Source organism: Podarcis pityusensis (assembly GCF_964106645.2).
Source record: "Podarcis pityusensis genome assembly, chromosome: 2".
NCBI classification, from domain to species: Eukaryota; Metazoa; Chordata; class Lepidosauria; order Squamata; family Lacertidae; genus Podarcis; species Podarcis pityusensis.
This window is the reverse complement of record NC_138029.1, coordinates 80,594,283-80,620,670: the sequence shown is the minus strand read 5'-3', so window position 1 is coordinate 80,620,670 and position 26,388 is coordinate 80,594,283. Positions and strand designations below refer to the sequence as shown.

The 26,388-nt window shown below is 40.9% G+C and overlaps 1 protein-coding gene across 8 annotated transcripts in view; it reads right to left on the bottom strand.

The window, feature by feature from the left end:
* Positions 1 to 855: 855 nt before the first annotated feature.
* Positions 856 to 26,388, bottom strand: part of FBLN2 (fibulin 2) — a 136,131-nt gene continuing 110,598 nt past the window's right edge. For all 8 annotated transcript variants that reach the window (XM_080996722.1, XM_080996723.1, XM_080996719.1 and 5 more), the window contains 9 exons: positions 19,475 to 19,609; positions 16,782 to 16,919; positions 16,312 to 16,455; positions 12,601 to 12,729; positions 11,387 to 11,512; positions 9,063 to 9,179; positions 8,836 to 8,964; positions 5,710 to 5,833; positions 856 to 4,245 (listed from right to left, as the gene is read on the bottom strand). In XM_080996722.1, the coding sequence (XP_080852848.1) occupies positions 3,888 to 4,245; positions 5,710 to 5,833; positions 8,836 to 8,964; positions 9,063 to 9,179; positions 11,387 to 11,512; positions 12,601 to 12,729; positions 16,312 to 16,455; positions 16,782 to 16,919; positions 19,475 to 19,609 (1,400 nt within the window). In that variant the 3' untranslated portion in view covers positions 856 to 3,887. The remainder of the gene's footprint in view (positions 4,246 to 5,709; positions 5,834 to 8,835; positions 8,965 to 9,062; positions 9,180 to 11,386; positions 11,513 to 12,600; positions 12,730 to 16,311; positions 16,456 to 16,781; positions 16,920 to 19,474; positions 19,610 to 26,388) is intronic.

Here is a 26,388-nt window from a genome sequence, read left to right as displayed (position 1 = left end):
AAACCAGAGCAGCTACTTCCGGGTTTTTGGCGTTCGAAAGCCGAAACGTTTGTCAACAGAGGCATTTGAAAACCAAGGTTCAGCTGTATATGGATAGCCTTTGAGTGGTATAGTGAGATGCCTTTCTGCGGGAAAGGCTGTAATTCAGTGGTAGAACATCTGTTTTACATGCAGAAGGGTTTCAGGTTCAACTCCTGGCATCTCCTGTGGTGCAGTGGTTAAGAGCGATAGACTTGTAATCTGGGGAATCGGGTTCACGTCTCTGCTCCTCTACATGCAGCTGCTGGGTGACCTTGGGCCAGTCACACTTCTTTGAAGTCTCTCAGCCCCACTCACCTCACAGAGTGTTTGTTGTGGGGGAGGAAGGGAAAGGAAATTGTTAGCTGCTTTGAGACTCCTTTGGGTAGTGATAAAGCGGGATATCAAATCCAAACTCCTTCTCTAAGTAGGGCTGGGAGACACTCTGCCAGTCAGGGTGGACAATACTGAACTAGACGGATCAATGATCTGGCTCGGGATAATGCCAGCTTCCTATGTTCCTATACCCTTCTAAGTAAGGTTTCCTAGTTCCTAGTAATTAGAGTTCCTGGACACTCTCTCCTTCCCCATGTGTCCAGTGATCCCTTTCCTATTGCTCTGTGAAGGAAAAATCTAGTTTCAGGAACCAACAGGTGATTCACTGAGACAGATGGACAAAGAAATGACCAGAAAATTGTGGTGGGAGACATTCCTGCTGCATTTTCTCTTGTTGCCAATAAGCTATTTGGAGTGACAGCAAAAGTCTCCAGGTTAGTACCTAGTAATTCCACTTTCAGCTCTAAGAGTCTATTTATTAGAATGGAAGCAAATATGCACTAAGAGACCAAGAAAAGAGTTTATAGAAGCACAACGATGTATAACATTAGCTAAAACCATACTTATGCTTTACTATGGACTGAAATCTTGACAGAAATAGCAGGGAAGACAACATTCAATGAATCTGATGACAGCACATCTTTCCCCTCTTCCCTCGCTCCCGTTAAACATAAAAAGCATTTACATGTTTAATCCACAGTACAAATTAGTATTTTACATTTCATAATACTGCAGCATTTTATAATACTTTTAATACTACTGTATAAAAAGGCCCTAAGGCTTGGCTTCTTCCTTGTTTTATATACAAAATAAGATCCACTACAATATAAGGAAAGGATTAAACCATATCACAAAAAAATTATATGTTGCAGTTATGGTTTTGATCAACAACATTTCATATGTTATTTATGTATAGCTGTGCTAAAAAAATTAAGTAAAAGTTTTGCACTAGACTGTTCTATCTTTTTTAAAAAAACAACACCACACCATATTTATTTAAAAATTCTGCTATTTACTTGCAAAAAAATTTAAAAACATTATTTTGATTAAACTACTCATCAGTACACATGGCTGCTTGATTTGGGCCTTATCCAGTTTTCTATAAAATAAGAGAACTTGAAAAGAATTTAAACCTTGCATTGTCCTATTAGTATGGTATATGGTTTATTCAAGCTGCCAAATTAACTAGATTCCTACTTCTGCCATGTCATTTAGGCCAGAAAAGCAGAAAATAAATCTGATCTATTTCAAGTTTTATCTTAACATTCTAATTGGATAGCCATGACATTCAATAAGGTGTTAACAACGGTTTTGCATCTTTGGTCTGTCATGCTTCATCTTTGGCATTTCCTTAAAAAATATAATACATCTTGTATGTACCCCAAAAAGAATGGGCACCTTCGGTACTGAATTTAAATACAAAACCAGGCAAGTAATGCGAACTGCAATGTCAATTTCAGCAAGAAAGCACAACACAGCCCTCTCTTCCATTGGATCTGAAAATTATTCAGCTTTGTTTAAGTGTAAGCATGGATTAACTGCCACCCAAATTGTGTTCTTTCGTTATAAGGGATCTGTGTTTGCAGATAAGTAAACATAAATTATGAGGACAAAAAAGAAAAGACATCTAATAGTAAGTGACTGACAGCACTATGCATGTCTAATAAGATGTAAATCCCATTGATTCCAGGCAATTGTGGATATGATGTCAGCCTGAATGTTACCTAATATAGAAGTGTGGAATCCTTGGCCCTCCAGATGATGCTGAACTACAGCTCCCATGATCTCTGCCCACTGACAATGCTTGCTAGGGCTAATGGGAGCTGCAGCCCAGGAACATCTGGGAGGCCAGAGGTTCCCCACTCCTACTCTAGCACCACAGCTTGCACATTTAAAAACTGCCCCACATAGCAAACGTGATTGCTGCATGTCCTCAGACATGTAAACACTGGCTCCAGGTTTCAGCGGGCTTCGATTTCCCACATCCCAGCAATCCTGATGCAGCTAAGATTGCTATCCCCATGCTGTAAATAGCAGTGTAGCAACAGCAATCTTTTCTCCACTGCAGAGAGAAAGAGGATGGGCCTATCTGTATAGGAGGTGGCCAAAGGCTGCTCACCTGTGGATTGAAAGGATGTCTCCCTTGCTGATTTGCTGTGGCTGTATGGCACGCAGGACCAAGGAGAAGAAAAATTCATACCCAGCCCAACAAAGAGGCAGAGAACAGAAGCAACAGGCCTGCAGCATTTGCCTGTGAGTACAGTGTGCTGACACTGGCTATATGTATTTCCCATGATGGGTCCAGTGGGTGGTATGCCCTCAGCAATTGCAATTCCCATGTAAACTGTGACAATGATCTGGCACTACTGGTGCAGTACCTCTGATATACCAGAAGGTGTAATTCCATGGCACCATAAGAGAATGCATGTAAGCATTGCCTGGGAGCAATCCCCATTTAATTCAATAGGATTTATTTCTGAGTAGACGTGGTTACAATTTTGCTGGTTGTCACACTCAGCGCACATCCAATGAAATCAATGGACTTAGGGTTAAGTTCATTGATTTCAGTGGGTTATTCTGAGTATGATGAACATTGGATTTGACCCGCTCCCCCCTCCCAAAAAAAAATTGTTCATGCTTCCTGGACACTGGACAACACCCAAGTGCCTAAGGAGGCTGGATTTCATCCAACCCTTTGGATTTCCACCTCTTGTCCTTCAAAGCTGAAAATACATGTAACTCTATAAGGAGAGCTTGCTGTGCTGTGCATTAGTTCTCATATTAACCTTTTGCCTTCCTCCTGCCTGGAGGAAGAGAACAACGCTGCTAAAGTTACTGAGCAGGCAATTGCATAAGGAGGGGCGAGACTAACATGTCCCCATCTGATTTGCTGGCATGTCAGAACGCAGCATTTTTTTGCAAGGCAGTCCAAGCATAGTGAACTCTCTTTGTATATTACATGTAAATAAGTGTAAATATATTAAAGAGACTTTAAGGACTTCGGGTCTTTTTAAAAGCTGCACTGGAAGAAGCTCAGCAGGTGGAAAGAGATCACTTCCATCAGACATTGCCATGGGCAGGGACTGATGTCCTGCCTGCCAACCAGCCCAATCCAACTGTACTTAAGCACAAAGTCAAACTAATTTCAGTGGCCGCATGATTAATTCTCTGGGAAATCAACGGGACCTTTAAGTGCTTAGGTTTGGATAGATTGTCTCCCCCCAGCAACTCATTCTGAAGTTGTCACAATAGAATATACCAATAGAAGATTTTAGAGCATCATGTAAATACTGTACATATATATTTGCTTTAAACCACAATGCCTTCTTCTGCTCAGTTAAAAATCCAGAGTTATAAGAGAAACGGGTAATTTGTTTTAAGTTAATTTTACAAAAAACAAAGATGTTTTTAGAAAAATAATAAGGGGGGAAATGATTATTATTTTAAAAATCTATAACTAGGCATCATAATAAGCTTTGGTAGAAAACACAAAGGCGATAGCACCAATAAACTCCCATGAGAGTACATATGCCTCAGTAGGCATGAGAAGAGATAAAGATGTAAATTTTAGCCAGGAAGGTCGTGTAGGTTCCTTGACGCCAAAGCTTCATTTCAACATCTAACAAAAAGTCTTTGGGTTCCTTCACTTGCCGCTGAAGGTAGACAATGCCTGTGTAGGAATTAAGCTTCCTGGTGCTGAAGTAGTTCTCTTCATTTCCTTTGTTGATTGTGAGGATTATGTTGTCTCCAGCATAAGCAGGCGAGGGACCAATTCGGAAAATATGCGCTGGGATGACAATGTTAGTTTGGAAGTTAAGCTGATAGTAAGTAATTCGCAAAGGAGTGTTTTGGCAGTCCACATAGTTAAAGCAGTTGATACGCTCGCATCTCCTAGGAGAGAGGGGAGAAAAGGGAAATAGTTAGCGCTGCAGAAACTGTGATTCGAAAAGATACACATCTGGGCAATTTACAAAGTCCCAGAAAAACCTCTCTCATGTGTTAGGCAGATGCACCACAGAGCTGCAAACTTTGTGCAATTAACAGCTGCTCGCTCTTCTTTTACAACACTCTTTACACTGATGCAATTGTCAGCATAACAGCCAAGTATCAAAAGATCATGAACCCTGAAAGCCCCCTCTGGAAGCACCACAATGAGCACATAGAGGAAAACAGACAAAATCGTACTGTGCTGTTTGCCTGCAAAAGGAATCTGTGAACCATCAAAGTGCAGTGCTCTGATCAGGCTATATACAAAATCCCAGAGAGTCATGCTTACAAAGGCAGCCCAGGAGTGCCTTTTCTGCTTTCATTTAAAGCAGTACAGATCGAGGATAAAGAGCTGCCTTATGCTAAGTCACCTCAAATGTCCCAGGACCCACAAGCCTGACAGCTCTGCAAATTCTCAAGCAGAACCTCCAGATGACTGTAATGGATGCACTTCTGCCAGGGAAACACCTTGACATTATGCTGCTGTTATGTCCTGCATTCAGGCTTCCCATAGGCATTGGGTGAGCCACTGCAAGAACAGCATTCTGGACTAGATCTAACAGGCCTCTTCCTATATAGTTATGACATGGTTTTTCAACTCTGCGCTGTTGTAGAAAATCTAGTGGTGGCAGAGAGGGAGAGATCATGATTGCCCATTCTCCCTTCCCTTGCAGCACCCCCCACTCCAGAGAGATGAGGGACTAGGCCTGCCTTGATTGTCAGAGTTCATAATTTGGGTGTGGGATATACGATTTACTGTTTTTGGTGATTTTCATTTTTTGTTTTAATAATATTGGTATGTTCTGATGGATGTTTAATGCAATTTATGTTTGTATATTTTAGTGTTGTAAGCCACTTTGATATTTTTTTTCAGGGGGGAGAGAATTCAGGATATACAGTTTTTTTAAAAAAGAAACCAAACTACCAGCAAACCACTGAGCTGTTGAAAAAAATTGCAATTAAAAGAAATTGGCCCAGTAAAAACTAATTTTATTATCTTATTATCTGCAGTTAATGGTGATTTTCCTTTTGAAAGGAGGCTCTGGAATCCCCTTTTTAAAAAGTCATTATTTTCTTCTGTTTCCATTCTTGTGTCAACTAGTGCCAATTACCACACTTCTGCACGCTGTAAAAGTAATTAAAATTAAATTAGGTCAGGATGAAATGTTTGTAGGCAAACATTTTGGTATGAGAGCTTTCAAGAGGAGGGTCCAAAGTATAGCCCAAACTCGCTCATTCATATCTTTTTGCATCTGTTTTATGCTTTTTGCCAGGGACAGTAGGGGTTCAACAAGCTCTCCAAGAGATAGCTACTGAGGATAACTTTATAAATATCATCTGATTTAATGGCTTTTTTATTGGACTTACATTTCGGACACTTTTCTGTAGTTCGCTGGGCACTCAAACAAAAGACACCGGAAGCTGCCCTGAACATTGTAGCAAGATTCGGTTGAGGAACAATTGTGGGTTCCCATTGCACATTCATCAATATCTGGGAATGAAGCACATAAGAAAGATCACATAACATATTCACAAAACAGTGTAGTTGCAGCCTTATTCCAAATCACAAGATGCAGCTTTCTTCCAAAACTATGCAAGAAATATCACTCACATGAACAGAGTAGGTATGGGAACTATTGCTGTGCTACTTTATACTAAGAGCAGCAGAGAGTGCATTAAATTTGCTTTGATGTAACCACTTTTAAGGTTCAAGTACATCAGCCTCTTTGGAAAATACTAACCGCCAGTAGGGAAACCTGTCATGCTTACAGAGAAGTCTAATTGATCTAAACAGGCTTGATCCCAAGTAATTGAGCATACAACTGCAGCTTTAGAGTGGTGACTCAGGCATCTGAATGCTGTGCATGGTTATGGTGGTAAGACCTCCTGAGATCAGTAAGGCTTAAGACCAAGTGAGCATGCACAGGACCTCAGCCTTAGACTCAAAGCTTTGCTTCTTCCACACAACAGTACAACAGTTATGGACAGTACAACAGTTATGTGGTGGGGAATCGATGCCAACCTCTCCACTTCTGCACACAAATAGCCTCCAGGGTGACACTCTGGGTGCTACACTTTTGTATGTTTTGCAATAGGAATATGAGAAAAGCCCAGCTGGATCACACAAGCTTGGGTTCATCTAAAATCTAGCAACCTGATTCCAGCAGTGGCCAGCTGGAAGACCCCAGGGAGCTCACAAGCACAGCATGAAGCCAATAGCCCTCTCTCATTGGTTGGCCCTTAGCAAGGCTATGCAAATGGTGTGTGACAGTATTTCTCTATCACTCAGTAGGAATCTGCTCTGATACATATATTTAAGTTGATATTTGGCCTGTACACCTGTGTACTCTGCATACTCTGCAATAACAATGGAAAGAGAGAACCAATAATCAGCATTTTTTCATACAAGTAGGAAGATAAAATGTTAAATTAACATATGCAGATTTGAACTTGATTATCATCTTATTAGGACACGTTACTAAAAAAACAAAACCAGCAACAGAACCCTCTTCTGCACTTATAGTTGCATTAAGCTTAAAAAAAGATTGCAGACTTCCTGTATTTCCCCTGCATTCAGAGAAGTTTATTTCCACAAAATGTGCTTAAGATCAGAATGAAAGACTCCTTTTGTTACTGAGCACAATAACGGTTTTTTGAACAATAAGATGACAAAATGTTCAATTGCGGTTCCGAAGATATGGGATACCAGATGCGATGGATCCAGTTCAAGGAGGGAGGGGGAAAACTGGCTGAGGACTGTGTGTAGCCACACAGAAAACTCTCAGATGTCTAGACAGCATTCAGAGGTTTGCAAATAAAATAAATGTTAACAGACAAACCATGTGGCAAAATCCTGTGGTGAAATTTGCCCGTTGTCATGCAGGAGGCAGGCTCTTAAAGAAATACCATAGCCTTCCCGGAGGGTCAAAAATTGCTCTTGCGTGGAGCGTGGCTTGGTTTAAAAGCCCAAAGGGCAAAAAATTTAATAGGAAGTCAAAGAAAATTAAAGTAAATTAAGCCCCCTCCTCACTGTTTCTTAAAACTAGGTGAAAAGGTTAAATTGTTTCCATATGGAACCCGATGTTGCAAAAAGATTTACTTCTCCATCTTGGCTGTCTGAAGCTTTACCACATAGCTTTAAAAACAATGATCCATAACATAAAACTCCAGCATGCCAGTTCAAACAGATCAGCTTGAATTCACTCAACTATAAAAAGGCCATGAATGAAATGGAAGGAAGGGGGGGTGGAATGACTCATAGGCGAATATGTCCCCGATACAAAAATATTTTTTTCCTACATTCTCCCCATGGTGTGGAAGTGAGCTCACCCATCTCATGTCTAAGATCTCTGGAGTCCACAACTGGGCTTATTGTTTAAATAGGCTTCCTGTGCTGAAAATCCAACATTGATAAATCATGTAGCCAGTATCTCCCCAAAATCTGGGAAGCAGCTACATGACTCAGGTTCATGACCATCGGGTGTCCTGCTCGCTTTTTATGCCCATGCATGGGCTTCAAAAGGCAGAATGATGATGATCTTACTCTGCCTTCAAAAGTAGGATAATTTGGGGTTAAGATATCATCCTGGTGACTGGGCCAATAATCCATCCAAGGATCCTCAGCTAGGCTGCTTTCGACTTGTACCAGTTTGGATGCTGTAATCTCAAAAGCACTGATATGCTACCACTGTTATCAAATTGTATTAGGAAAATCAAACAAAAATGCTGGTGTTTCGTTTCAGAGACAGCAGAATATTATTTACATGGCCTATGATATCACTCCTGGGACATGAGAATACTGCCAGTGGTATGTGTCTATGCAACCATTAGGACTTGATTACTACTGCTATTTTCTTATCACCTGTATAAATTCCTGTAATTCAAGATTACTGTGAAACAAAAAATAAACTAGCTGCTCATTCTATTCATTTATAAATACCAGCACTGTAGATCTACTAAGTCTATAGATTTCATAGTTCTATAGGCTGGGGCACTGCAGTTTGGATAATTAAACATGGTCGGCAGTCATCATGGGTGGAAGCCAAGCTTGGCTCATATTCGAAACGGACACCAACTCTGAAATGGCTCTGGGAGCTTGGTGAGGAGGGTGGCGTGGTGGCCCAGGAGGAGTGGGAGTGGTGCTGGGCATGGCAGCGAACAGGGCAGCTATCCTATCCCACTATGGAGGTGTCCAAAATTATCTCTCCCCCCTGCCAAACTCTCTCTACCTGGTGGAGTATTGTGATGAGAGCCCTGCTTGCACTTGAAAAACAAGCAAAAGAGCCTTCTGCATTTTTGCCCCAAACAAACCACATAAGAGAAATAGAGCTTGCCCTTCAAATGCGATCTTTCCTTCCCCCTTGTGCAACCTCAGTAATAACTGGACTAACTGTGATTTTTATTGCAATCGTATTAACAGCAAACAGTGCGATAAGAATGTTTGACATGATGGCTGAGCAGGTAGAATCTGAAGCACTTCCATCTCCTTCTTACCTCGACAAGTCCTTCCATTTGTTGCCATGGTATATCCTTGATCAGGACAAGCACACTGATAGCTTCCAGGCACATTCATGCAGCGGAAAGTGCACAGAATACCTGCACTTTGTGCACATTCATCAATATCTGAGGAAAAAGAAGAATTTATAGACATGTGAGGACAACAAAGTTGCTCTCCAGTAGGAACGTGCAATAGTAATGCCAATGGAAAGTTCAAAACATACCTTTGCAAGAATGGCCGTCTTCCGCTAATTGATAGCCTTGCCTGCAGTAACACTGATAGGAACCATATATATTAGCACATTCTTGACTGCATGGATTGTTGTCACATTCATTGATGTCTGTATAAGAAGTATAGAAATAAAATTTAATCAGTCCAGCCACTGCCATGTCAGTCATTGTCTGTTATCAAATGAAGAACAGAAAGGTTAAAGAAAAGCCCCATCGAATATATATTGACAGTTACAGAAATGTCTTGTGTCTTGAAGCATGATGATATATTTGATTCATCAGCTAAAATTTTTGTTGATTGAGCTGGTTGGATTCTCTTTTTTTTACATATTTCATTCACAATGACACGTAACAATAAGCACATGGAAATGCTTGATGAAGAAAAGTTTAATAATTAACAAAACAAGGGAAAGTAAAGTCATATTGAGCTGACTGTGTCTAAAACAGTAGAAGTAATTCTTATAACAGTCGTTTCATTATGTATCTAGCTAAGAAGATCAACACATACATAATGCAACAAAATCACTTGCTTGATCAGAAGCACAAATAAAACCTAGATTTGGTTGCATATCTGAATGTATATCCAAGGGAGGATATAGAGTATTGCTTTGAATGGGATGCACTTTCAGATATACATTTGCATTGCCTTCATAGGTTTTTACACGACCAACTGCCTAACCTCCCCATTCAATATCAAGTTTGGTGTCACCAGTATTTGTTCATGCAACCATCTGCTCACCAACACAGATAAAAATAATTTATTAATCTCAGTCAAGCACATGTGAATCTGTGGATTTTTTGTGGCCTCAGGACATACAAAACCTAGACATGTTTAGATTTAGATGTTTAGCCAAATACCCCTGTGAATCCTCACCTTATCATATATCAGGTATCCGTGCCACCCATATAGGTTATTGTGACCCACTAGATCTAACACATCTGTGTTGGTTGGTGTTAGGGGTTTTCTAAATCATATAATTAGAAAGTCATTATATAAGATCTGGGCTAAATTTAAGGGAATTTTAGAGCCAAAAATACCCCTGTGGACCTCACCCACAGAAGCCTTGGCTGTTAAAAAAATGAAAATGAAAGGTGAATGGGCCACATATAGAATATTATTAGAGGAAAACCAAGACAAGCCAACTCTGAAAAAAATATGAGGAAATTAAAAAGTATATGACAAGCTGGCTCCAATATTTTCAGATAAATCAAAGACTAAATTTGGATAGGAAAGGAGGTATTGCAAAAGAAACATCTATATTTGAAAGAGATCTAATTTAAAAAATGAAAATATATCTCACAAATGTACGATCCCCTATTAGAATGGGAAGTGAAAGAAAAGCAAGTTAAGTCAGTAATGGTGAGATGGGTGCAAGACCTTGGGTATAATATTTATATGGAACAATGGGAGAGACTATGGAAGGAGGACATCAAGTTCACGGTGTGCTATAATCTCAGGGAAAATGTTATGAAGATGATATATAGATGGCACCTTACTCCAGCAAGATTGGCAAAAATGTACAAAAATAGATCACCTATCTGCTGGAGATGTAAAAAAGAGATGGGGTCTTATTTGCATATGTGGTGGAACTGCATAGTTATCCGAGACTTCTGGAACAATATTTATGACGAACTTAAAAAGATATTTAAACTTAATTAAAAAAAAAAGACCAGAAACCCTCCTTCTAGGCATATTGCCAATAGAAATAGGAAAAAAATATAAAAACATTGTTCATGTATGCAACGACTGCAGCCAGAATATTAGTGGCAAGAAATTGGAAAAATGAAGCAATACCTACAATAGCAGAGTGGCAAGCCCTAATGAAAGAATATCTACAGCTAGCAAAGATGACAGGGAGAGTAAGAGATCAATCGAAACAGAATGTATATAAAGAATGGAGAATATTTAAAGAATATCTAAAAAATTATTGCAAGAATAAGAATCTCCTGGCAGAACCTGAGTGATTCTTGTAAATAAAAGGTGGAAATGATATTATGTTTGGAAATACGAAAATAAGTTAATTTGAGACTCCACATTATAAAGGAAAGAATAGATATAGTAAATGAAAATATTTGGAAGCCTTTTTTAGTTAATTCATAGTAATGTTTTTGTTCTTTTTTGTGAGTTAGTAAATATAATATGGCATTTACATATATGAAACGTATAGTATTATGTTTTTTACCCTTCTCTTTTTTCTCTTTTTATTTTCTTTCTTCTTTATTTTCTCACTTTGTGTGTGTATTAAATGTCATTGTGTTTTGATATTTTTAAATTCAAATTAATAAAGATTTAACAAATAGATGTTTAGCCCAATACCTTCACAATGCTTCCCATCATATGCCAAGCGAAAGCCAGTAGAACAGGAACAATGATAGGATCCAGGAGTATTTTCACATGAGTGTTGACAGAGTCGGCCAGGATAATTCCAGCATTCATTTATGTCTGCCACAAATGCCCAGTAAACAAAAATATAAATTGAGAGAGAGAGAGAGAGAGAGAGAGAGAGAGAGAGAGAGAACAGGAAAAATCTTGAGGACTGCATTGATTAATTGCTTTGATCTCATTTTCCCCCCTAACTTTGTATGCTGCTTTGTATTAACATATGATGTAACAGAGGCTCAATCAGCATTATACATTTAAAGCAGTGATATGTCACTTTAAACAATCATGACTTCCCTCAGAGAATCCTCATAATAGTAGCTTGTTAAGAGTGCTGGGAATTATTAGAAGACTCCCCTATTTGCACCACAGAGCTACAGTTCTTGGAGTTTCTTGGGATTGATGGTTAGGAACTCTTGCAATATCAGAAGATACTGCACATTTGCACTTTCAAAATACTGTGCACAAGCTTTAGAATATCCACTGTCCGTCCGTCCCGACTAGCATGCACACATTTTCATATCCAGCTGCCAAACATTTTCCTCCCAATGAAAATTAAATTGGATAGAATTTGACATGAGGAGGGTCCAGAATATATACATGATATATTGTATTTTTGAATGTTATTTATGTGCACACTTAACCCCCGTATATTCATTTCTGTACTCCTCACTTGGCTGGAGAACTGCATTGCAAAATTCAGAGAAGTTCCAGTTTCAAAGGATGGCTGTATTTCAGTTCATATGCTGTTCAGAAAGTGTGACTTGAGTAGATTTCCCTTTAAATGGGAATTGAATAGAATTTCTCCTCCAACCATACTTGTGTCAGAAACCGAACTACTCTCTGGTCCACAATTTGTGATATATTTACAGCAGAAGGGTTTATCACCTATGGAATCCTCCTGATTCATTTCTTATCCAATCAATTGCTTATACTTGAAATAAAATTAAAACATATTCTCACTAGTGCTTCTGATTAAGAGACAAGCGGTTCACTGCGAGTGAAGGTGGTTTCAGAAGCAATTCTATTATCTTGTTTGAGTTCTAGTGCTATGGAATTAATAATTGTGCCTGAAACGGCAGCACTGCGCACTGGCCTGAGGTCCATGTTTCATCAATCAGCAATATCATCTCCTCCTGTGCCACACATACCAATGCAGGTCCTGCTGAATGAATCATACTGATATCCCGTCTTGCAATCACAGCGGTAAGCTCCAGGTAGATTGTGACAAATCTGTCCCTCGCCACAGCGGTGTACGCCGGTTTGACATTCATCAACATCTACAGAAGCAAAAGGTAGCAATTACTCTCACCACAGAGGGCCAAGCTGATGGTCATTCTCCGAATATCACAGTTTGCAGGCAGCTGTACTGAATGAAGAGGCTTGCATCATGAGAGTCAACCTGGAGCAGAAGCACGGTTAAATTTTTCCTGACACTGCAGGAAAAGTGATTAGCGATCAGCAATCCCCGTCTCCCAAAGCTAGTTTCATGCAGGTCTATGCTTCCAGAGGCCAGTGTTTGAAAATGAAGGTGCAGCTGGCAAGGTCTTAGAATGCACTCTGTGGTTGGTTCCAAACAAAAAGATTAACAAAATAAAAAGAGATGTGCCCTTGACATTGTAATAATATCTACATTTATCTGACATTCTCCTGTCTGGTTTGTGATGCTTTGATTCATTAAAACAGGATTTTCTGAGAATGGATGACTTAGGCAAACAATAATAGTTTGACTTAATCACAATAGATATCTGTTTTCTCCCCTTAATCTCACTTCTCACCTATTAAAAAAAGAACAACACACAGTCTGAGGATTTGATAGCACAGAGGGTTGTAGCCTTTTGATACAATCCACGTAAATTTCCTATACTCACACATTTCCCATGATGTATGGAATCTACAAAGTGCTGGAGTCCCACCCAGCTATCAACTCCGTAAGATGAGGGAGTGATGGCAGAATGACACTTGCATAGCTTTCCTATAAAATGGACTAAGGAATTTACCTGCAAACAAATATAGTTGGGTACAGTGGTACCTCATTTTGAGTCCTTCCAGTTTAGGGTCCATTTCATCCAACGTCCGCGGCAAACCCGGAAGTACCAGAACGGGTTACTTCCGGGTTTGCCACTCATGTACATGCAGAAGCGTTGCTTCGCGCATGTGCAGAGTAGCGCTTTGTCGAGCGTCCCTTTTGTCGAGTGTCCGGGGCTCCGGAATGGATCCCGGACGCAAAAGGAGGTATGATTGTATATGGAAATCATAAACAGAGCATCAAATAACAACCCTCAGTGATAGACATCAGTCATGTACTTAACACTCAGAATTAAGAAGCAACCAAGGCCATCACATTTTAGTTGGAATCTCTGGTGAATGATATTTGTATATTAATGTTGACTGTAAGGCCTCACACTGTGAGGCCTTCTGTACCCAGAGGTCTGCCAGACTGCTTTCCTTCTTTAAGATTGTTTTCTGGTTTCCACACCCCCTTAACGTGGATGCTACACAGACATCTTTTTGGACCATTTATGCAGTGATAACTAATATCACATGCTTCTGGACAACTTACCATCTTTCCCCTTTCCTTTTTCCTCAGCTAAAATAGGTCTTTGTGTAATCACTGTTGCGCTAGGCATAAGTTTAGGCTTAGCCTCCCAGGCTGTATGTAACTTCCTGATCTGAAAAAGCCCCACCTCATGATGTCTTTCCCTGGGTTTAAATTGAAATGCAGAAAGCCAGGGTAGCAGGTTCAAAAGACATGAGATAGATGCAGACACCAGAGGAGGTTTTGAGCCCCCCCAATTGTTTTTTTTAAAAATAATTTTTATTAGCCGACCAATCAAATCAAATCAAATCACATCACATAAATTCCGAATTACAAAGCCAAATTTTAAATTTTCGTTGAGGGGACCCATATTTCAAGTTCCGAAGGGGGATTCCGATCATCTTCTTGCTACTGCGTTAATATCCAAATCAGTCCAAATAATGTTCATAATTCTATCCAGTCTTATCTTGCTGTTTCCACATCTCATCTTGTTCGTATATATTTTTCTTTTTTTTCTTTATGATCTCTTCTTATAATGAGCCCCCCCCCCCAGTTGTTAAGACTGAATACAGGCCCTGCAACAAACTTGGGAGATAGCGCCTCTGCTGTTAGGCACACAGTAGGAACTACCTAAGATGTCATCATGGAGTTTTCAGGAGGTGTTGCATCCAGAAAGGCTGGACATCACAGTCCATTGAAGAAATTATTTGGAGAACGAATGAAAGGATGCTCAGAAACACCCCTTGGCAACATCAAAAGTAGGCAAGTACAACAAGAACCAGCAGGCCAGCCGAAAAAAATTCTGATGTAGAATGGTTTTAAAAAATCCAGGACAAATTTTAGGCACAATAGCCACAATACTTATATGTCTATTGTGCAAAGTTCATTAAAAGGCTTCATCTAATTTGGCATGGAAGCATGACTAGAAACTGTTCCAAATAATAAATGATATAAATAAAATATCTCTAGTGTAGAAATCCATAGGGAAACTTGGGTACAGTTAGAAATATTTCCTGTTTTATCCATTATCTAATCAGTCGTGTTTTAAATACATATATGAATCAATATTGGAAAGGAGGAATATTTTTCATTAAAGCACTGTCCCTTTGGTTCTGCCTTTGTATCGCAGCAAGCATGAAAAGTTAATTTTAATATAGATTTAAATCTGCAAATTAGCAACTTTAGTTGCCATTAATTCATTGGTCCAGCCCTTTGATTAGCTTCTGTGAAATTGTGTGTTCCAGTGCATTCAGCTTTAATTATGTCCAGAACATTATTCAGTCAGAAGTGCACCATATTTCACGATAGCTACAGTATTTTTCAATTAAATATAGGATAAAGGTGCTGCTAACCAATCTACTGAATTAGAGAGAACGAACATCACTGAGAAGATGAATTTTCTAAACAAAAGAAAGCGACCACACAGACTCAGTTTTGCTGCGGAGGCTTGTCCAGATGATCTATTTATATTACCATATGTTAATCTAATCTGAAAGCTAATTATCCAGAAAGATGCCTCTTATGAAAAAAGGAGAGAAAAGTCGAACCACAAAATCTCCTGGTTCTGTTGTTTATGCTCCTCCCTTTTAAAAAAAGAACACACAGTAGAACATTTAGACTCTAAGCAGAGGTGCATCACTTACCTGTCTCTAGAGAGAGGCGCAGTGCTTTCACTGAGTTTGCCACAAGGCTGACCTCTGTACTTGCCAAATTTCTAAAAGAATTGCAGTTGGGCAGAGGCAGGAAAGAGCAGACAACACTGAGCAATGGTCTGGATTGACAGGATTGAGTGGCGTGCTTGGCAGTGGTGGTGGAAATGTCTCCAAGAGCAATGTGCAGGGATGGCTTGCACATGAGGCAGAATGAGACAACCGCTGCAGGCAGTGAGTATGGCAAAACTGACACCCCCAAGGGCCTTTGCTTCATTATTGTTCAGACCTCTTGCTGCTGCTGCACCAACCACCACCACCCAGCATGGCTACAGTCTCCCCTGCTACTTCCACTTGCCTTGTTCTGAGGAAAGGCGAAGGAGGTTCTTCCTCAGAACAAGACCTCATGGGGAAAGTAGCCAGGAGAGGGCCTGCACCATCTCCGCGGTTTGGAGGGGGGGAAATGGTATAAGCTTTAAAAAGTGTTTAAATAAGTCATCACCAGCTCTAAACATGGTTTGCAACAAATGCTTCTATGTGTTATGGGAATCTGGGATGTGCATATGTATAGAAAACTGTCAAAAAACAAATAAACCCCTATTTGAATGTAATCATTGGCATTTAAGGATGAGGGATATCCAGCAAAATTAGCCAGGTTACTTAGTCTGTCTTACCGACACATCTGGCTCCATCTTCACTCGAATGATACCCTCTGCTACATATTAAGAGGTTCCTCTGACAAGTATAAGACCCAACAGTATTGATGCAGTTGAAACCAGCCTTACATGGCTCCGTAAGTGATGTACATTCATTAATATCTGTGGACGAGAATATACATTAAGCTTTCAGCTAGTAAATTAATCAGGGAGCCATCTTCCAGCTGTCATTTCTTTCCTATTCATTTGGTTTTGATTTATTATTCAAGAAATTCTAGGTTGCTGGAACTCTATGAAGCCAACGTTTATATATTTAACGCTATGTAAATCTAATCCTTTTTTAATAAAAAAAAATTAGAAAATAGTGAGATAGGTTTTAGTGGGAGAACAGTAAAATTTGAAAGACCATTAAACTTGAACAATTATGGGTAATATAACAGTATGTGGAGCTCATTCATCTACAACTATATTGTTCGAGTTGAACTCACCAACACAATTACCCTCTGGATCTTGTAAAAATCCATCCATGCACCGCTGCTTTGATTCACAATAGAACGATCCTTTTGTATTTTGACATACAAAGTTTATCTTGCAGCTGTGAGTTCCTCGTTCACATTCATCAATGTCTTAAAGGAAATTAAAAAGTATAAGTGGATTAATCTAGTGATAGCTTTCCTAATTTTGTTGTCTTGGTTTCTCTGAAGTCTTCCATTTGTTCGTTAATGTAGATTAGCTCAAAATAAGTTTTTAGAGGGTGACTCTACAATGCAAAGCTGCAATAATGTACAGCATCACAATTTAATCTAAGATCATTTATGGCATTCCTTTATTAACTAATCCAACTTAACCGGAGAATGAATTACTCTGTGTATTACGGATGTGTAATGGCAGAGCAAAATTCACACAGCCTATATGGTGGCTAACCTTTTCTTATTAAATATTCTAAAACACAACATGCATCTTCATTTCATGTCAGATAAGCCATCTGAAGAATATTTACGGAAAGAAAACCAACTCGGGCTGCCAACAATTCCAATCTGTAGCAAAATTCATGGATGAAGAAATCCATAGACAGATGTCTCCTGCTGTTAAATATCAGACTCATATGTTACACTCTTTCAAATGTTGCCCACATTGCCTAGTCATTCTGCCAAGAAAACAGGATGAAGCATCTTAAAAATAATAAAGATGCATCTACACCACATGCAAACGCATGGAAATGACAGCAAGTAATCAGGCATTACTTATTATAGGGGCACTTGAATTATAGGCCTAGAGGCCGGTCATCCATCTGAGGGCCACTTAGGCACCTGCTTTGTAATTTTTAATACATTAGTTTTCAAATGAACTAGCATATTAAATTTGGCATAAGATGCTACATAGACTATGTGTGGAGAGATGTTCCTCAGCAGGTCACACTGCAAGACATTTCCCATCATGCAGCAGGTCCAGCCGCCTACCAAATGAAAGAAAATTTCACAGCCAAGTTCGTAATTAAAATTAATTTATTCATCACATCAATTTCCTGCTCAAGGTAGCATGTACAGGGGGTAGTCTTCCATGCTAGTCCTACTCAGAATAGATCCATTGAAGTTAATGGACATGATTAACTTAAAGGTAAAGGGACCCCTGACCATTAGGTCCAGTCATGGACGACTCTGGGGTTGCGGCGCTCATCTTGCTTTATTGGCCGAGGGAGCCAGAATACAGCTTCTGTGGCCAGCATGACCAAGCCGCTTCTGGCAAACCAGAGCCGTGTACAGAAATGCCATTTACCTTCTCGCTGGAAGGTATCTACTTGCACTTTGATGTGCTTTCGAACTGCTAGGTTGGCAGGAGCAGGGACCGAGCAACGGGAGCTCACCCCATCGCGGGGATTTGAACCGCAACCTTCTGATCGGGAAGTCCTAGGCTTTGTGGTTTAACCCACAGCACCACCCTAAGATTCATTAATTTCAATGGGTCTACTCTGAATAGGGCTTAGTTGAATGCAACTCAGTGTTCCTAGATCGTCTCCCATTCAATTTTATGGCAACAATTTTATGTATCAGTTTGCTAAAATCAGGGGCTTCACCCCACCCCTAACACTGTTAAATTCATAAGCATCTGTAAATGGTAATGATGACAAATATTTGAAACCAGCTAACATAAACTGGAGTGCCTGTAAGCAGTTCAAAGTTAAAGAGTTTCCTTGACAATTGTTATCACGCTCCCCTTCATGTATCCTATAAACGCGTGGAGAGAAGAGAGATAGTAGCTGCTGGACCCACAGTGAACCCGTGTTCAACTGATGGTCCTGCTCCAGCCCTGAGCAGAATGTAAGTAAATCAGGGAAGTAAATTACTACCTGGTGAGTGGATTTCTTCCATATGAACACCTTTTCTAGGCATTGGCAGGGCAATCAGAGCTGGTGCAGCAAGCGGGACTGGATTAGACCCAATGACACCAAGTGACAGCAATGAGCCTAATGTGCTATTAACACAGGCAACTGGGAAACACTGGCCTGCAAGCGCTCCAATTGGAGAACAGCCTTTACCAAAGGTGTCATGGGTTTTGAAGATGCCCGAACTCAGGATGAAAGGGTGAAATGCGCTAAGAGGAAGGCACGCTTGGCAAACCATCACCACAATCAACTCCCACCCAGAAACCTATGTCCCCACTGTGGAAGGACATGTGGATCCAGAATTGGCCTCCACAGTCACTTACAGACTCACTGTTAAAACCGTGTTTACGGAAGACAATCTTACTTGGCTATGAGTGATCACCAAAGCAGTAGCAGTGGATCCCATGCTAGCTCAGTCCATCCCTGCCCATAGAACACCTTGCACTTTCAGCAGGTAGAAAAGACCTTGTAACCTGATGGAATGGTGCTAGCACTACTTTATAGGCATCTGTTCTGGGCTGGGTGGCAGGAGATCTCCGCCACATCCAATCCTTCCCCAGTGTAGCGTATTTAAGATTTGAGTAGCACTCTGATTCATGTACTAGGTACATCTGCTTCTACTAGTACGCTCTCTCATTTTCTAAAGTATTAACTGCAACCCAAGATTCTTTTGGAAGACCCATCTCATTGCATTTAGGTTGTTGTTATAGTGTGTTGTGCTTATATTTATTTTGAAAATTAAAAATATACTACCCCCAGCACACAAATCACCACTCATACTAAAATAAGTAAACTCACCAACACATTCACCATCCTTCAGCTCATAACCTGATTCACAGTTGAGTTGCTGAAGACATGTAAAGGATCCAATTGTGTTAACACAGTGCTCCCCTCTCTTGCAGGTATGAGCGTCTGTTATACATTCATTAATATCTATGAGAGGAAACAGATGTCAGTATGGCACACACCAAAGAACTTACCTCTTTTAAGTTCACTACAGGAAACCAAACATCTTAAAAGATTTAGTAGAAGTTATTTTGTCCAAAAGGAAAGGTTTACATGGTGCTATTTCCAGAGTTTCCTGCCAAGGTAGAGGAGCTTAAAACACTTTCATTTTATAGGTAGAGTTATGAGACATATTCCTTCTTTTGATTTTGCACTGAATGATGCATTCATCAAGGTCACAGTGGAAAGAATTGATTAGACACAGAAGTTAGGAAGGCTTTGATGGAAAGCTTTACATTTCATGCGCAGGATGACCCCAGTTAAGACAGCACATATAATTTAGATTTCATGTTCATTAAAACATTTTCAGAGAGATTAAACCACTTAGGTGCAACAGGGCACAAAGGACAAACATGAGTAGAACAACAAAGCAACCAGGAGTAAGAACCACAAAGAAGGACAGGTATCTTTGCCAGCACTTAAGTAAGACTAGTTCATGCTACACAATAGGAGTTTGCTCTAGGGCTGTATAGAGGACCAATGGTTGACAGTTGGGCTGTGGAGGTCCTAGGATTTAAGCCAGAAGCTGATTCTTGCCATTTCCAATTCAACTGTGACAGTAATACAGATATAGTCCGTAACAGATGTTGTGGTGGAGCTGTGTTCATCTGACCTCCCTCTGGCTGAGTTACTGCTGCAAACTAGGACAGAGAGGGGGAGGAGTGAGGAAGCAGCAAAGCTGGGGTACAGCAGATGTTCCGGCAAGAGCACTAGATTGGTTCCACTGGTGCATTTGCACCATGCTGACCACACCACTAGTTCACTTCTTCTTTTCTCCATCCTGGTATGCAGCAGCATCTCAGCCAGAGGGAAGGCACTGTATGCTACTGGGACATACATAGCAAGAGGCTGTAGCAGAGTGAAATCCCTTCACTTGTTTTGTGAGAAGGTCCAGGAATTCCTAATATATCCTCAATGAGTTCCATATCCTCAATCAGTTGTATATCGATTTATTCATCAGATCTTAAAGAAGGCAGTGTTCGCTAGGAGTGTTCACAGGTCCCAAGATTTCCTGTATGGGTGTCCATGCTCTCTTCATTTTGATCTGCGATTCAGCTTCTGAGCCGAATTAAAATAAGTTCTGTGTGCCCCATTTGCTATAATAGAGAATCTTAAAAATATGCATAGCTTTCTCCCTTTTTGGCCAAAGTGGGTGAAATTTATAGGTACATGAGCCTCCCTCCTCCACAAATGAATTAAGCCTGCCCAGTGCAGGCTGAGTATATCTGGAGATTTTCATGCAGGACACGTTTTTAAAAAATTCTTTAATTCTTTAAAGGAAAATCTGTAACTTTTTTGTTTTCTATCCAAATTGGTGCAGTTTGCAGGCATGGCTATCCCTTCTGAGGCTGTCAAATTCAGAATGATAATTGCAGTGGTTCTCCCAGCAGCAAAGAACATTTTGGTGTGAATACAACAGAATTTGGGACAGGTGGGGTAGTATTGGTGGTGAGGAAAGAACATGGAAAGACTGGGATGGGGAAAATGTCACCACCCAGCTGGGACCCTGTTACTCCATGGTTTGGTGGTGGTGGGTGGTCTTCTGCCTCTCATGGATTTGGGGAAATACAGCATCTTTTCCCTGGAAGAGATATAATTCCATATTTATTTCCACAGGAGAAGCAAGTGGTGAAAAAAATATCTCTGAAAGTCTGGGGTGGGGAAATGGAACTCTAGCAGCATGGACCATTACTGCAGCTTGGTTTTGTTTCTCAGAAACAATATTCTTCAGACAGCTGAAGCCACAGATCCACCCAAAAGCTTAGGTAGTCCCTGATTTACCTTGAAATGTCTTGAAATGTCTGACAACCCAGCCAGATGGGTGGGGTATAAATAATAAAGTTGTTGTTGTTGTTGTTGTTGTTGTTGTTGTTGTTGTTGTTGTTAATAAAGTAGTAGTAGTAGTAGTAGTAGTAGTAGTAGTAGTAGTAGTTGTTAATGGCACAATCCAACTCAGAAATGTGAGACCTTTCCCAGAATCACCCCAATTCACCTCATCGTTTGAGGTACACCCCACTAGAATCCAATCTTCTTGGGAAAAGAGCAACTACACTATCAATGTGTTCAGATAAAATAAATCCTGAAATAAATAAATCCTCAACCAGACAGTCCATCCGTAATATACAGGCTTTATTTGATAAAAATACAACCAACAAGCCACTTACGTCTCATAAGCAAGAATGATGCATCTCAAAAATAAATCAGGGGAATTTTTTTTTAAATGTCAAAGGCAGAAAGGGTGTAGAAATCCTACTGGAAGCCACAGAATAAGCCAGGCTGACAGCCATTATAGAAGCAGCCACATACTGAGTCAGGCAAATGGTCCATCTACCTTAGAATTGCCTTCACTGACTGGCAGTGGCTCTCTATGGCATCAGTCAGGAGTCTCTTCTAGCCCTACCTGGAGATGCCAGGGATTGAACCTGGGGCCTTCTGCATACAAGACAGATGTTCTACAGTGCATTGTATTACAGTAAAGTAATATAATGGAAGAATACCTGACTCGGCAGTACTGCATGTGAAAATGATCTGAGGATTGCAGTTAATCACTAGCTGAGGGATGAATCAACAGTGTGATGATGATAATGACCTGATCTAGAGGTTCTCAGACCCCTTGAGACAATTTGGGGAAGGGCAAGGTGTGGGAGGAGAAGAGGGGGCAGAAGTATCATTGAACTAACAGAAGACCTTGCATGGGCTTCTGATAGCAGGACTAAGTTACCGTAGCTGAATCCTGTCCAATGAAGTTGGTTGGTGGTATGGGAAATAAGTCATATGAGAGAAGTCTGAAGGTCCTGGGTTTGTTTAGCCTGGTGAAGAGAAGGCTGAGGGAGAATACCTGAAGGGCCTTCATATAGAAGAGGACAAAGACTCCAGACACTGTTCCAGCACTTTCACAACGTCTCCTGGTGAAGATGGAAAGGTGAGATCAAACTGAGTGTCGTCTGCACAGAGGTGACACCACATTCCAACTCTCCAGATGACTCCTCAAGGAATAGGAGGGTGGATTTCAGCTGTACATTAGGAGAAACTTCTCAATTATGAGAGCTGTTTGTCAACAAAACAAATTGCCTCTCTCTCTCTGTCAGGGACAGGAAGGGGGCCAAAGGGTGGGAAGAGGAACAGGAGGATGATCCAGGGGAAGGGGCCAGTGATTTGTGGGTTTCTATGCCACCCGTGAGGCAGGGTTCGGGTGGTCAGAGATGGGAGAAGAGGAGGCAGGAGAAGAGGTGCAGGAATGCATAGAGGTGGAAGACACAGCCTCAAAGAGAACTGGGCTGTTAGAATTTCCTCTGTCCTCTCCTCTGCTGTCTCCAAAGATGAGGAGGGTTTAGAGCGACAGGAGCAGCTGATGCTGCTGCACAGGAGAAGCCACCAGTTGCTTGCACACACTACATCAGAAGGTGGGGTTTAAATGTGCTGATGGAGGCATGATGCACATTTGCTCCAGGTCTGAAGAAGGAGATGCCTAGCTAGCTATTTAACATGTGATTCTTGCACCTTAGGAGCTGCTGTAATAGAGCGCTGTGCTTATAAAGAACTAAATTTCCAATCCAATGTCCTCATTGGGGCAAGGTGCTTGGGACACTCACTAAAGTTTCCAAGGTGAGGTTGGGAAGTCATCTGTTGGGAGAGGAGCAGGGTATGCTCTTGCTCTCTCCATTTCCTGTATCAAGCAAAGGGGCTGAGAGATGGTGTACAAGGCCTCTTCCAACTCTCGATGGTTCTCAAAAAGCTGTCAGAGATTAAAGATGGAAGGAAACAGAATGTAATTGGAATCCCTAAGCGACCTTGAACATTTAATTAAAACTAGAATGATATGGAAACATGAAAACAGAGAAGACTCCAATTATTTTCACCATCTCCAAGATGTATAAATAGCTCCCTCCCTGGAATTTATACCAGTGAAATAAATTTCACAGGTTTGACTTGCATGCTGATTGATTTCAGTTGAATGTGAAGACTTAGTTGAGAGAAGAAAATGCAATCTATATTCTTTGGGAAATACTGACCTGTCTGGAAGCAAACTGAATCACACTGCGAAACAAATATTTTCAACATTGTCTTATTTGTAATGTGAAATCATGAAATTTGATGAATGCCAACAAAAATTAAATAACTCACTGAGTCTATGGAAGCATTCACAGAAAAGTTTACTTGTGGCCCAATTCTATTGATGTTTACTCAATGAGACTTACTTCCAAGTTAGCATATCTCAGAATACAAAGGCTGTAATCCTCGAGATACTTACTTGGGAGTGAGCCCAAAGAAACTCAATGGGGAGTGCTTCTGAATATATCTTCTGCATAGCATATCTTCAACACTCCTAAAATATGTGGCCGAAAAATCTCCTTGAAGTATCCTCCTAGTTATCACGAAAATGTTCAGCTGATCCTGCCTTTTGTGTTGTTGTTTTTTACAACAAGCAACAACGTTAACAAGTCCTCTCATGTTCAGTTCAGAGTCAGCTTTCTAAATATGTACAGCATATGGTTGCATTAATATACTGAAACCTGAGTGGGGATTTTAATGCAATCTTTCGTGCTTTTTAGATGAATTACTTTTCTAATATCTGCTACATTTCATTATTGCCTTCCGTGAATATTTGGGTAGCTTTAGAAAAAGTTGCTGCAATGACATGAGTCAAAGACTTTCTGAGAGCTTGCAAGACTCCCACTGTAAACTGCTTGCTTTTACTCTAATGGCCATCCTTCAAGGGGGGACTCCTTGCCAGTCTATCCATCACAAAACGATTGTCTGCAGTCATTTTTTGGCAAGTATCCATGTACGCAAACTTGCAGAAGCAGCTTGGCAGATGGAGGTGGAGCCGCTATGGTAGTTTCCTGGCAGGCAGGCCACTGTTGCTTACCCAGAGAGAAAGGGAAGGGGTGAGACCACAGGAAGGTCAGTGCTGTGCAAACTCGTAAGCAGGAGCAATGGAATGGCAACACTAGCACCATGCCTACCTCCCCACCACCTTGCCTCTCTCCCTCCCGGCAAGTAATAGCTACCCACCTGCCAGGAAGCTAGCACGGTCGCTCTGCCCCACCCAATGAGTCACTTCTGCACACTTGTGATGCGATGCCTCAGCCTCTGCTGTTCCTGCCAGCTTCTCAGTCATTGGAGGCTCTGCAGAGCACAGAGCTGACTACCGCCAGTAAACAAAGAGTAGTTTGGGGAGGGCCTGATATTCCTCAGGTGTTCATGACTGTGCTCAGCATTCCCATCCAGGAACACAGGGAATCTGCCATCCCACACAAAAACACCCATGACACTAAAACTCAAGGTTGATTAATGAAACTGATCAGCGGTTAAGGAGTATAAAAGGGAAGTGTAGACCTGTATAGAAAAGCAGGCTCAGTCACAACTAAGTCTGTAAGTTGAAACATTGCTGAACTGAATGCTAAACACAGAGGTTTGCTAACGTTTGCAGTAAAGATCCCTTCCTGCGATCCCCTTTGACAGAAGTCACCAATACTGTAAGTCCTTCCTGCCTGAAACTACTACTAGGATGAGAGGTTTGCGAGCCACACTTGTAGCTGGGATCTTGCTTACACTTCCTCTTGGCTAAAGTGGCAGAGACCAAAAGGATCTACAGCAGCCTTTTTGCTGCCACCTGTTGGTTAAAAGAATTTGTAAGAACATAAACTGGTGGACAGGTTATGTTGCAACCTATTACATTTTTGCATCTTGATGTAGCACAAAAGGAACACCACCTTACCGGCTGCATCTTCAAATTAACCATAAGTACAGCCAAATGATTTTCATTAACACATCTAGACCTTGGGAGGAATTTGGGTTTTGTTTGCTACCAGTCTCTTGTTGCTGTTGCTCTTTAGCTTAAATTGATGCTGTTGTTTGGCCATATCCGAGGGTCGGGGGAGTGTTTGAAGGGTGCTACCTAAAGATTGCTGCCTAGACATCCAAACTGGGTCACCAGGTTTTCCTTGGGATAAACATGCAGAGCTAAAGTTCCCAATGTTTGTAGAAGAACTGACTATTAAACCACTCTGAGAATTGTTGCTCTGTTAGGGAAATAGGGGTCTCCTAACAGCTCTCAAATCAAACGCATCCATTCTTAAGGAAATCAGCCCTGAGTGCTCACTGGAAGGACAGATCCTGAAGCTGAGACTCCAATACTTTGGCCACCTCATGAGAAGAGACGACTCCCTGGAAAAGACCCTGATGTTGGGAAAGATGGAGGGCACAAGGAGAAGGGGATGACAGAGGACGAGATGGTTGGACAGTGTTCTCAAAGCTACCAGCATGAGTTTGACCAAACTGCGGGAGGCAGTGGAAGACAGGAGTGCCTGGTGTGCTCTGGTCCATGGGGTCACGAAGAGTCGGACACGACTAAATGACTAAACAACAACTCTCAGCACCTTTAACAAACTACAGTTTCCAGGATACTTTGGGTAAAGCCCAGAACCGCTTAAAGTGGTCTTCTACTATCGTATATGTATAGTGCAGCTGGGATGTATGGCTTTCCAGGATTGTGCAAATGTGCAGGACCTCAGAGGCAGGCTCACAGCTGCTTTGCTCTTCCCATCCTCTATATTCCAACTGCACAGTGAGCTAAAACAAAGTTTGGATTAGTGTGTTGTCCAAACTTACGTTCACTCCTCACCACAATTGGCGACCAAGGAGTGGGAATAAAAAATGCTGGAGAGAAGCTTACTGTGTTGTGTGAACTAGGGCAGTGAATC